Source organism: Trichechus manatus, unplaced genomic scaffold (assembly GCF_000243295.1).
Source record: "Trichechus manatus latirostris isolate Lorelei unplaced genomic scaffold, TriManLat1.0 scaffold00067, whole genome shotgun sequence".
In the NCBI taxonomy this organism is placed as follows: Eukaryota; Metazoa; Chordata; class Mammalia; order Sirenia; family Trichechidae; genus Trichechus; species Trichechus manatus.
In genome coordinates, this window is record NW_004444003.1 from 13539990 (window position 1) to 13551077 (window position 11088).

At 42.3% G+C, this 11088-nt stretch overlaps 1 protein-coding gene across 4 annotated transcripts in view; it reads right to left on the reverse strand.

Moving 5' to 3' along the window:
* Positions 1-5832, reverse strand: part of TASOR2 (transcription activation suppressor family member 2) — an 81248-nt gene extending 75416 nt beyond the window's left edge. For all 4 annotated transcript variants that reach the window (XM_023734425.1, XM_023734424.1, XM_023734423.1 and 1 more), the window contains exon 1: positions 5168-5832. Coding sequence is in view for 3 of the 4 variants with exons in the window: in XM_023734424.1 (XP_023590192.1) it covers positions 5168-5228 (61 nt within the window). In the remaining variant the exon portion in view is untranslated. The remainder of the gene's footprint in view (positions 1-5167) is intronic.
* Between the last annotated feature and the right edge of the window lie 5256 nt (positions 5833-11088).

Consider the following 11088-nt stretch of genomic DNA (forward strand, 5'->3'; position numbering starts at 1 on the left):
AAGGGCCAGAAGGCAGAAAGGGACAGGAAAGCTGGTGATAGGGAACCCAAGGTTGAGTAAGGATAGTGTTGATGTGTTGTGAGGTTGTTGACCATTGTCATAGAGCAACGTGTACTGTTTAATGAGAAAAAAAAAAAAAACTACTTTAGTGTTCTGTAAACCATCTAAAGTGAGAACAGAAGTACAACTGGAAGAACGTAATTGATGTCACTGAACTGTGCATGTAGAAATTTTTGAAATGGATGCTGTATGTATATTTCGGCTATGTATATTTTCACAAAAAAAAAGGACGAGAAAGGAGAGGGTTGACACATCGTGGGGTTGTTAACCAATGTCATAAAACGATATGTGTACTGACTGTTTAATGAGAAACTATTTCTTCTGTAAACCTTCACCTGAAGTACGATTAAAAAAAAAAAAAAGAAAGGCCTGGTGATCTACTGAAAATCAGCCAATGAAAACCCTATGGATCACACTGGTCCAAACCACAACCAATTATGGGGATGGCACAGGACTGGGCAGCGTTTAGTTCCACTGTGCATGGGCTTGCCATGAGTCAGAGACTGACTCAAAATCAGCTAACAACAGGAGATAGGGAAGTGGGGACTGGGTTAGATAGCTACAGGGAAGAAAGAGATGTTACCTTTACATACTTTTTAATTGCTTAAATAAATAAATTTAATATTTTTTTATCAACAAGAAGAGCTTATCAACTTGTATATACAGTAAAACCTGCAAAAGCCAGAACCAGTGTAAGGTGAAAACCTATCAGAGAAGGAAAACTCAAATATTTTCCACTAAAACAAGTGATAGAAAAGTGGTTAAGACTGTACTCTGTCAAAGGCAGAAAACTTGAGAGACCTGCAAAAACAAGACAGTCTTGTGAAGTTCTGGCTCTCACAGGTTTCGCTGTATATATATTTTAAACTCCTACAATTTAATAAGAAAAAACAATCACCCAATAAAAAAGGTAGAAAAAAATGATTAAACATTACACAGAAGAAAACATTCAATGGACAATTAACATATGAAAAGATGACCAACTTCTTTAAGTCATCCAATTATAAAAATGCAATTTAAAACTACAATAGTATACTATTTCACTTCCACCAGACTGGCAAAAATTTAAAAGTTGGATAATGCCATATGTGGAGAGAAGGGGGAGCAAAGAGAGGCTACATTCACCATTGGTGGAGTATAACTCAAAACTATCATTTTTGCAAAGTTACATTACCTAATAAAGTTGAACATGCATATATTCTTCCAGTGACCCGGCAATTCCACTACTAATTTGCCCTAGTAAAAGTACTATATACTGTACAATGAAATCTGTGAGATCTGGAGCTCGATGAGATTGCTTTGTTTTTCCAGGTCTCACAAGATCTATGCCTGTGACGGGATGCAGTCACTGCTTCTCTAACGTTCATTTATAGGGGAAAATATTTGAGTTTTCCTTCTCTGACCGGTTTCCCCCTTACACAGGTTTCAGTTTTTGCAGATTTTACGGTATATCTACTTGAAGACGTGAACAAGAATGTTATGGCAGCACTAATTTTAATGGCCCAAACTTGGCTGTTTATACAGAATAAAATACAGCAGTGGTTCCCACAGTGGTGATGCTAATGTACATGATTTTTTAAAATACTGTATTATGAAATGTGTCATCATTAAAATCTGCATAATTCAGTGAGCCAATATTTTCCAAATGATCAACGTGTGTGTGAAAGATTCCTTCACAGTGCAAGACAGACCAAAGAATTTTAACATCACAGAATATGAAAAGTCCATTGATGTGGTCTGATTATGGTCTGAAATGCTACACTGCAGCTAATCTAAACTGTTAGGTTTTGATGAGTATCAAAGAAGAATATTTATAATTACCTGAAAAAGCTATAGTATTCCTCCCTTTTCCAACTATACAGCTGGGTGAGGCTGGATTTTCTTCACATACTTCAACTAAAACAATATATTACAATAGACTGAATGCAGAAACAGACATGAAACTCCAATCATTAAATGAGATTTTAAAGATATTTGCAAAAACATAAAACAATGCAACTCACTACTGATTTTTTTTGTTTGGGAAAACAGTTAATTTTCATTAAAATGTTATTTATGTTAAGATGTAGTAGGTTTACTACTATTTTTAAATGTAGCAATAAATATATATTTTAAAATTTTATCACTTTTAATATTTAAGATGGTTTTAAAAGTGTAACAGAATCCTGAGACCAAAAAGTATCTGATTTACTGAATTACACACTTCAACATGGATGAACCTAAGAAACAATGCCAGACAAATGCAACTCACAGAATATATAATTAAATAAAGCTCAAAACTAGGCAAAAGTAAACAATATGTTGGTTAAGGGCACATATAAGTGATAAAAATATAAGGAAAAGCAAGCAATAATTAAGACAAAATCCAGGATAACCATGGCGATGGAGGTGGGAAATGCTTTGTTTCAAGACGGAGGCACACAAAGGGCTTCTAAGGAACTTGTGAAGTTCTATTAAGTAGTGTACACAAATTCTTTTTTTTAAAAACTGTGCATCTCAATGACGTATTTCACGACAAAAATTCTAAAAGAACAGGGAGATAAGCCTATTTTCCCAGAAGGAAAAACTCCAAAAGCCCTCTCTTCTAAATTATAAATTCAATGCAATCAAAAACTATACCCTAACAAAACTTTCTGTAGGCCTTTTTGTAAAAAGATGATTCTAAATTTCACCTGAAAGAGAAAATGCAAAAGGAGAGCCCACAACTTTTTTAAAAAGAAGGTACCAAAATATATGATAAAGCTACAATAATTAAAACAGTATGGTAATAAGTAAATGGATCAAAGAAGAGAAATCCATTCAGAACCCATGAAAAAATGAGCAAAGGATATGAACTAGCAAAATGTTCAACTTTCTTATTCACCAAAACCCATTAACCTGTTGCCATCGAGTCGATTCCGACTCATGAGATATTCTTTTCAGTTACTATATTGACAAAATATAAACAAATATATATTGTTAACATCCAGTGATGGCTAGCAGGGAGATAGAAACATGCCTTTTCAGACAGTGAATATAAAAGAGTACTATCATTCGAGGACAATTTAGAAGAATATCATCCAGCATTCTTACAAGGAATAAATTCTACAGATATACAAGACACAACAGTTCAAACATTGTCTTTTTCTTAAAATAATTACTCTCATATTTTCACCTTTTTTCTCTGACCTGCATTAGATATTTATTGAAGATATTGTATAGAGCTATCCAATTCTACAAGGCAGTTTTTCAACAGAAGAGTACTCTTAACGATAAGGAACATTTGCTTTGTAACAAACCTGGTGGGTAGGATTACTACCAGTCTCACATCCTATAATATCAAATACCACAATCCTCCCCTTTTTCCATTCTTCTATGCTTTTTCTGCAACACTGCGGGCCCTCGGGTCACTAAAACTACAATAATAACATATATTTGGTTCAGTACTTTTCATAAACTTTACCATTCTAATTTTATCTTACAGAGAGAATTAAGCAGGGTAAGAGGTGCTTATTTAAACTTACAGATTTCAAATAAACAAGTGGTGATTAAGAAAAACTTGAGGATTTCCAAAGAATCTTCCTCAAATTTTGAGGTTAATGTGCCACGTTTTCCCACAAAATGCTGTTTAGTGCCACCTTCAGACAAAATGCAGAGTTGCACAGGCCAACATATGACATTCCCTATGCATTAATTATTTTGCTAAATAATCTTCCATGTGGATAGACCTCTTCCTTTTACACCTACTTAAAAAAAAAGGTCAAGCACTGCTCTGAAGACTCTAAAGAAAGAAATCTGAGTAGCAGACTTTCATAAAGAGCCTGTAGGTGAAGAATGTAATCAATGTCACTGAAAAATACACGTAGAAATTACTGAATCGGTGCAAGTTTTGTTGTATATATTTTCACCACAATTTAAAAAAAAAACCATAGAAAATTTTCCAGCCAGTCCAAACGATAACGAGCGAAATCTGCCACGTATTTTCTAACACCCATGCGGATGAAGCTGTCTTTTGACAAGTAACTCAAATGAAATGCTTAAACTGTTCTAGACTATCTGGACTCCAAAAGGTGAAGAAAGCTGAATTTTGAAGCCCTATAAACCCGCTCCCATCAAGTCGATTCCGACTCATAGCAACCCTATAAGACAGAGTAGAACTGTCCCACAGGATTTCCAAGGCTGTAACCTTTATAGGGAGCCTTGATGGCACATTAGTTAAGAGCCTGGTTGCTAAACAAAAGGTTGGCAGTTCAAATCCACCAGCCGCTCCTTGGAAACCCTATGGGACAGTTCTATTCTATCCTACAGGGCCGCTATTAACGGAATCCACTCCACCCCACCAGGCTTGGTTTGTTTTTTTAATCTTTACGGAAGCCCACTGCCACATCTTTCTGAAGAGGCTGGTGGGTTTCAACCTCCAACCTTACAGTTAGCAGCGGAGCGCTTTAACCACTGCGCCATCAGGGTTCCTTGAAGCCCTAAACGAACTTGTAAAATGGTGACCTCCTAGAAACAATTAAGATCTATGTTAGCAGTATTGAGCATGGCTGCATGCTACAAAAGGCCAAGTTATTTAAAAAACAGAGATGATTCCAGAAAAACACAACCCCTTCCACCCCAGCTCAGGGCAAACCAGGGCTTCCAACTGGTTCATTCCGGTTGGACCCCTGGCTGAGAAGCTGCCTTTCCACCCCAGATATACTGACTCACAATCTACATTTTAACAAGACCCCCAGGTGATTCTTACATATGATAAATTTTGAGAACCACTGCTCTACTGTACAGCACTTATCATACATAGTAATCACTTGGGAGATCTTGTTAAAATATAGATTGTGATTCAGTATATCTGGGATGGAAAGGCAAATTCTCGGCAGGGAGTTCAACCAGAACAACCTGTTAGAAGCCCTGAAGCAACCATGCGTCAACGCGTTAATCAGTCATCCAAGAAAAACATGCAAAACCAATCCATTTAAAAAGTATAACAGCAAAGCCACCAACAGCAACTACAAAAGTCCCAAGTAGCTATATCATGCATTTAGCCTTGGGCGACTGGAGCTTCGCCTTCCTTCCAATCGTCTTACACAGGTGCACAAACCATAGCGCCCCAAAACGGATGAAGATTTACCTGTACTTTGTGCTGCCGCCGCCCCTGAAGACTTTAGATAATTGTTCAATTTCTTTCCCATGCTTTTAGATTTTGTCCGCTCCTTTCACACATGTGCTTCCTTTCTCTCGGTCCCTCCTGGCCAAATGTGACACACATATATTTTCGAATTTAAAAAAGTGACGTCTCTTTCTTCTTGTTAGCAATAAAGACCTCGACTAGCTTCTATAATTTCCCCTCCTGCTGAATTTCCAACAGGCGACCTCAACCCCAAGTTTTTAAAAGCTCTCCAGAATTCCACCTCAAAAGAACCCAAGCCTATTCACGTTGCAGTTCGTCCGCGATACAGCCAATCCTCCTTTCTCTCTGTCGTTCGGTCAAGAGCGCGGGGAGGAGATGACTACGAGTAGAAGGGGGGACGACTCAGGAGAGGGGGAAGCCCCGAGTCTGGGTTTCGGCGGCCGCGCCTGGGCCACTCTGTGCAGCTCTCGAGTCGACGCCGCTCTAAGGTGCTGAAAGGACAGAGGGATGGTGGGTCAAGGGATTGAGACTCGAAGGCATCAGGTCCGCCGCGCTTCTCAGCAAAGCCTCCAGTTCTTCCCCAAAAAGGTTACAGAAAAGAAAGAACCCCGTGACGCTACACGGCCTCAGGTAACATGTCGACTTTCTCACAGACGGTCGCAAGCAACCGGAAGTAAAACCTCGCGGGCGAAGGAAAAGGAGAAAAATAAAACAGAAAGTGAAAACTGAACTGTAGCATCACCCTTAGGGGTAGGAACGAATCACTGAGAAGATACCGACGCGCAGGCGCGGGTCGCGTTCGGCGTACACGCGGCACTTGCCTCTTCCCTCTGCGCAGGCGCGAGAGGCCAGAGCCCTTGCCAGCATTGGAGAACCGTGTCTGGCTCCAGCGGCGGAGCGGCAGGGCGGGGCCCAGTGAGAGTCTTCCCTGGCTGGCGCACAGCCAGCTGCGGAAGGCGCGGGCGGGAAGGCCCTTGGCGCACCGTGTGGAGGTCCTACGCGTGTTGTGGGGGGTTGTTCATACCAAAGTCGTGCGTCTTGGCCGTTTCAGGGTCTTCCAGCGCAGCTGCTGCGACGCTTGTTTTTTTTTTTTCCAAAATGTGTTAATTCCCCTAATCTCGTCCTTGTTTCAATTTAATAAGTGTTAAACACATGTAACATTTGTGGATGTGCTAGTTCCCCAGGAAAACGCCTCTAGCAGTTTCGAATCTACACAGAAAGAACAAAAATGACCAAAATCGAGCCAAACCCGATGCCGTCAAGTCGATTCTGACTCATAGCGACCCTATAGGACAGAGTAGAACTCCCCCATAGGGATTCCAAGGAGCGTCTGGTGGATTGGAGCAGTCGACCGTTTGGTTCAGCAGCCGTAGCTCGGCATAGCTCTTAACCACTGTGCCACCAGGGCTCAAGATGACCATAAATAACGTTAATTTAGCTCTCTCCTTATCTGAGATAAATACCAATGAGAGGTATAAAGTGCTACAAATACTAACCCTGAGCCAGGCACTGTGCTATGCGATGGAAATGTGAAGAGATTTATTCATTCAATTGAATGTTTTACTGTTTATTGTGTGCCAGGTACTGCCTTAGGCGCCAGGATTACGCATGAGGACAAGATCGACAAGGTCCATGCACGTAATGGAACTTATTCTAGAGCTGAATGCCAAACAGTAAACAGGTAAACGAGAACAAAATATAATTTCAGATAAGGATATGTTCTATGGAAACAAACTGGAATTGCTGGAGGATGGGGGCGGAAGCTGGAGGCCAGGGATAGAAGAGGCAGAGCTGAATAAGGTACATTTGAAGTCAAACCTGAATGACAAAAACCGAATAAAACTGTCCTTGGAAGATCTGGAGGAAGAACTTGCCAACCAGAAGGCAAAGCAAGTGCAAAGGCCCTGAAAAGTGAAATTAAGCAGACTCAATAACTGAAGAAGTCTGGCTGGAGAAGCAGAGAATGAAATATAACATATAAAAAAAGTGCACAAAAACAGAATGTACAATTTATTACAAAGCAAACATTCACGAAACCACCACCTGGATCAAGAAATAGAGCATGCCAGCACCCCAGAATCTCCCCTTTTGTGCCAATCACTTCTCTACCATCAAAGGTAACCACTATTCTAACGTCCATGATAATATCTGCCTTATTTTTCTTTATAGACCTGCCATTTAAGTATGTATCTCTAAACTTTTATCATTTAGTTCTGCTTGTGTATTGAATTTTATACGAATTGTTTTGTGTCTGGCTACTTTGGAGGAATATTATGTTTATGAGAGTCATCGTGTTTTGTGTGTTCTTTCATTTTCATTGCTATATACGTAGGTGTGGATATAGCACATTTTCTTTATCCACTGTACTGTTGATGAACATTTGGATTGTTTCTAGTTCTTTGCTATTAAGAATAATGCTGCTATGAATGTTTATTCCTGTTTTGGTGCACATGTATACTCATTTCTGTTGGGTGTATACCTAGGAGTGGAATGTGGGCATGCTGGACCTAATAGTTTGGGGTTTTGTTTCAGTAAATATTTATTCCCATCCCGCTTTGTGGTGCTATGAGTTCCGTTGAGTGGCGTTTTGCCTTGGTTCTTTGGAAAAAGAGTTTGGGAAATTTTCCCCCAAATCCTGAGAAATTGTTACCTTTGCCCTAGTTCTTTGGAGAAGCAGCTTGGGGGAAAGGACTGGTGCTTCCAGGTTGTTTTTTACCCCAGAGGGTTAGTTACTTTTGCTCAGGGGATTCCCCAGGTTGCTTGCCACTTCCTAGGTAAACTGTAAACAACTGGATGCTTTGAGACCTTTTTCTAGTAACTAACAAGACCTGAGTTGATTGACATCTCATGGGCAATTGAGGATTGGTTGAACTCTGATCTGGTGAGGGAGGCCTCGCCTTGTAACTGATGAAGATTGGGATACATACACAGCTAAAATACAGTGGTATTAGAGGCGTCTTGGTTGACAAAGAGATGCTGGCTAAGTGCTGGGCTGGAAGAGAAGCAGAACCACATGGGAACCAAGTGGTCCTGAAGCTGCTACATTGGTTCTGTGCTAAGCCAGTTAGTAGCAGATAGGCCTGATGCAGGAGAGGCCTGTTGTGAGAGAGCAGCTATGAGAGCTGAGCAAGCTGCTACACTGGCTGTGAGCTGGGCCAGTTAGCTGCCTAATGGCAGAGAGGCCCGATAGTGAAGAGCTGCTGCTAAGAGACAGGCTGAGGGTGGAATCCCAAAGTGGGAGAAGGAGAAAAAGGAGGCGGAGCAGTGGGGGTGTTGGTAGAAGAGGAGAAGGGGGCTCTGAACTCCTCCACAGTTTTGCTGCCTTCGAGGAGGAAGGTCTGTGATGAGGGCCCCATACAGGCAGCAGAGGTGGAGCTGGAATTGCACCCCCTGCAGAACAGGTGGGCTCTGTGGTTCTTCAAGAATGACTTCAGCCAGGCCTTGAAGTACAACCTGCATCTGGTCACCAAGTTTGACACCCATGGAGGGCTTCTGGGCGATGTACAGTAACATCCAGCTGGCCAGTAAGCTCTCTTCTGGCTGTGACTATGCCCGGTTCAAGGATGGCATCCAGCCCGTGTGGAAGACAGCAGGAGTAAGTGGGGTGGCCGCTGGCTGGTCAGCCTTGCCAAGCATCAGCGCCACAGCAAGCTGGACCTCCTCTAGCTGGAGACACTGCTGTGTCTGATAAGGGAGAGCTTTGAGAAACACAGCAGGGAGGTGTGTGGGGCTGTCATCAACATTCACACCAAGGGGGACACAATCTCTGTGTGGACACAGGAGTCAGAGAACCAGGCCAGTGTGCTGTACATTGGGCATGTATACAAAGAACACCTGGGCCTCTCGACAAAAGCCATTACTGGTTATCAGGCCCTTGCAGACACAGCTACGAAGAGCACCAGGAACAAGTTTGTGGTGTTAAGGGTCTTGGCACCACTTTCGTTTCAGTTTCACCACCTGAGCCTCTGTGTGTGTGTGTGTGTGTGTGTGTGTACATGGTAGGGGGAGGGCAGCTTACACAGCTACTCCTGGGCACTACTTAGGGGGAGACGCCTGGTTCTTCCTGTGTCCTGGAGTGAATATGAACACTCCTTAACATGAGTGGAGGCCAGGCATGAGGGCAGCTCTGTGGGGGAGGACCCAGCATTGCCTAGAGCCAGAGCGGGGGGCGGGGAGGGGTCAAGGGAACTTCTGGGTTTCCTTTTTTCATCTGGGGATAGGGTAGGTTGTTGGTGTGTGTAAGGAGGCCCAGAACTTACTCTAAGTACCAGACTCTTCCATTTCAAGGGAGGGGCCTCATGCCAACTGCTGCTGTGAGGACAGGAGTGAGGGTTGCTCCTGTTTGTGATCACTCTGCTTAAAATCCTTTAGAGGTTACCTCCTTTCAGATTTTTAACCTCAGAGCCCACATGGATCCTGTACTTCCCCTCAACCAGCTGTGGGTGGGTCCCTGGAGTAGGGCTGGCTTGCAGACCCCCAGCCCGGTGGCTGGAAGCTTAGAGGTAGAACACCATCACTGGTATGAGGGACCTATGGGGAGCTGAGGAGGGAGAAAGCTCTATATGGCCTCTCCTCATTCCTCATTTGTGGTCAGTGGTGTGCCTCACGAGCCTTGGAGTCCTGGCTGAAGTGGAGGTGGGTGAACGTCCCTGTGCCTCAGGAGAGGAAGGTGGTCAGATCTCGCCATTGTTCTGCTAGTAGATGAAGCTTAAGCCCTTTTCTATTCTTATTCTAAATAAACACTCACTTTTGGAACAAAAAAAAAAGTGGGCTGCCACACTGGCTATTAGTTAGGCCAGTTAGTGGCAGAGAAGCTGACAGCAGAGAGACTGACAGTGGGGAGCCCAGTGGCCAACAGCCTAACAGCAGAGAGGCCTGCACAGCAGAGAGGGCAGCTGCCTGGCAGAGAAGGCAGTTGCCTGGAAGAGAAGGTGGCTGCCAACAGAGAAGCCACACTCACTCATCACAGGAGGAGGGCAGTGGTGCTGGCCAAGAATAGTCTTAGAGCTGTTCCAACGGACAGCTTATCTACTCCATGAGCCTTTTTGCTCCGAGAGCTGTCCTGGTCAGAAGCTGTCCTGCACTGAAGAAGGGAGGGATGACCACTTTGGAGACCTTCCAGACCTTGCCTGTGTGCTTCCTAACCTGATCCTGAGTTGTTCCTGTTACTTTCAAGTTGATCCTGATCCTGAGTTGTAGCTTGTTACTTCCCTAATAGACCATATAACTATTAGTATGATCTGTGAGTTCTGTGTGGCTGTTACAAGGAATTACTGAACTGGAAGATGGGTCAGAGATTATGCAAATGAAAGAACAGAGATAAAAAAAGAATGAAGAAAAACAGAGCCTGAGAGAAATGAGAGACACCATTAAGTGCACCAACATATGCATAATAGGAGTACCAGAAAGTGAGGAGAGAAAGGAGAAGAGAAAATATTCTAATAAATAGTGGCAAAGAACTTCCTAAACTTACTGAAACAATAACTTACACATCCAGGAAGCTCAGTAAACTCCAAGTAGGGTAATTGCAAAGAGATCTACAGACACACATTGGAGTAAAAATGCTGAAATTAAAAAACAAGGAGAAAATTTTGAAAGCAGCAAGAGAAAAATGGGTGGGTCTTCTGGAAAGAGGTTTATCAGTTTTATTGATCTCAAAGAACCAGCTTTTGGTTTCACCAATTTTGTCTACTGTTTTTCTGTCTTCTGTCTCATTTATTTCTGTATGTCTCTTTATTTTTTTCCTTCTATTTATATTGTGTTACATTTGCTCTCCTTTTTTCTAATTAAGGTAGAAATTTTTATAACATTGATATAAGAAATTTCTTTTTTTGGAAGAGCATAGTCGATGTCACTGAACTGTGCATGTAGAAATTTTTGAAATGGTGTATCTTTGGCTATGTATATTTTCACCAAAAAAA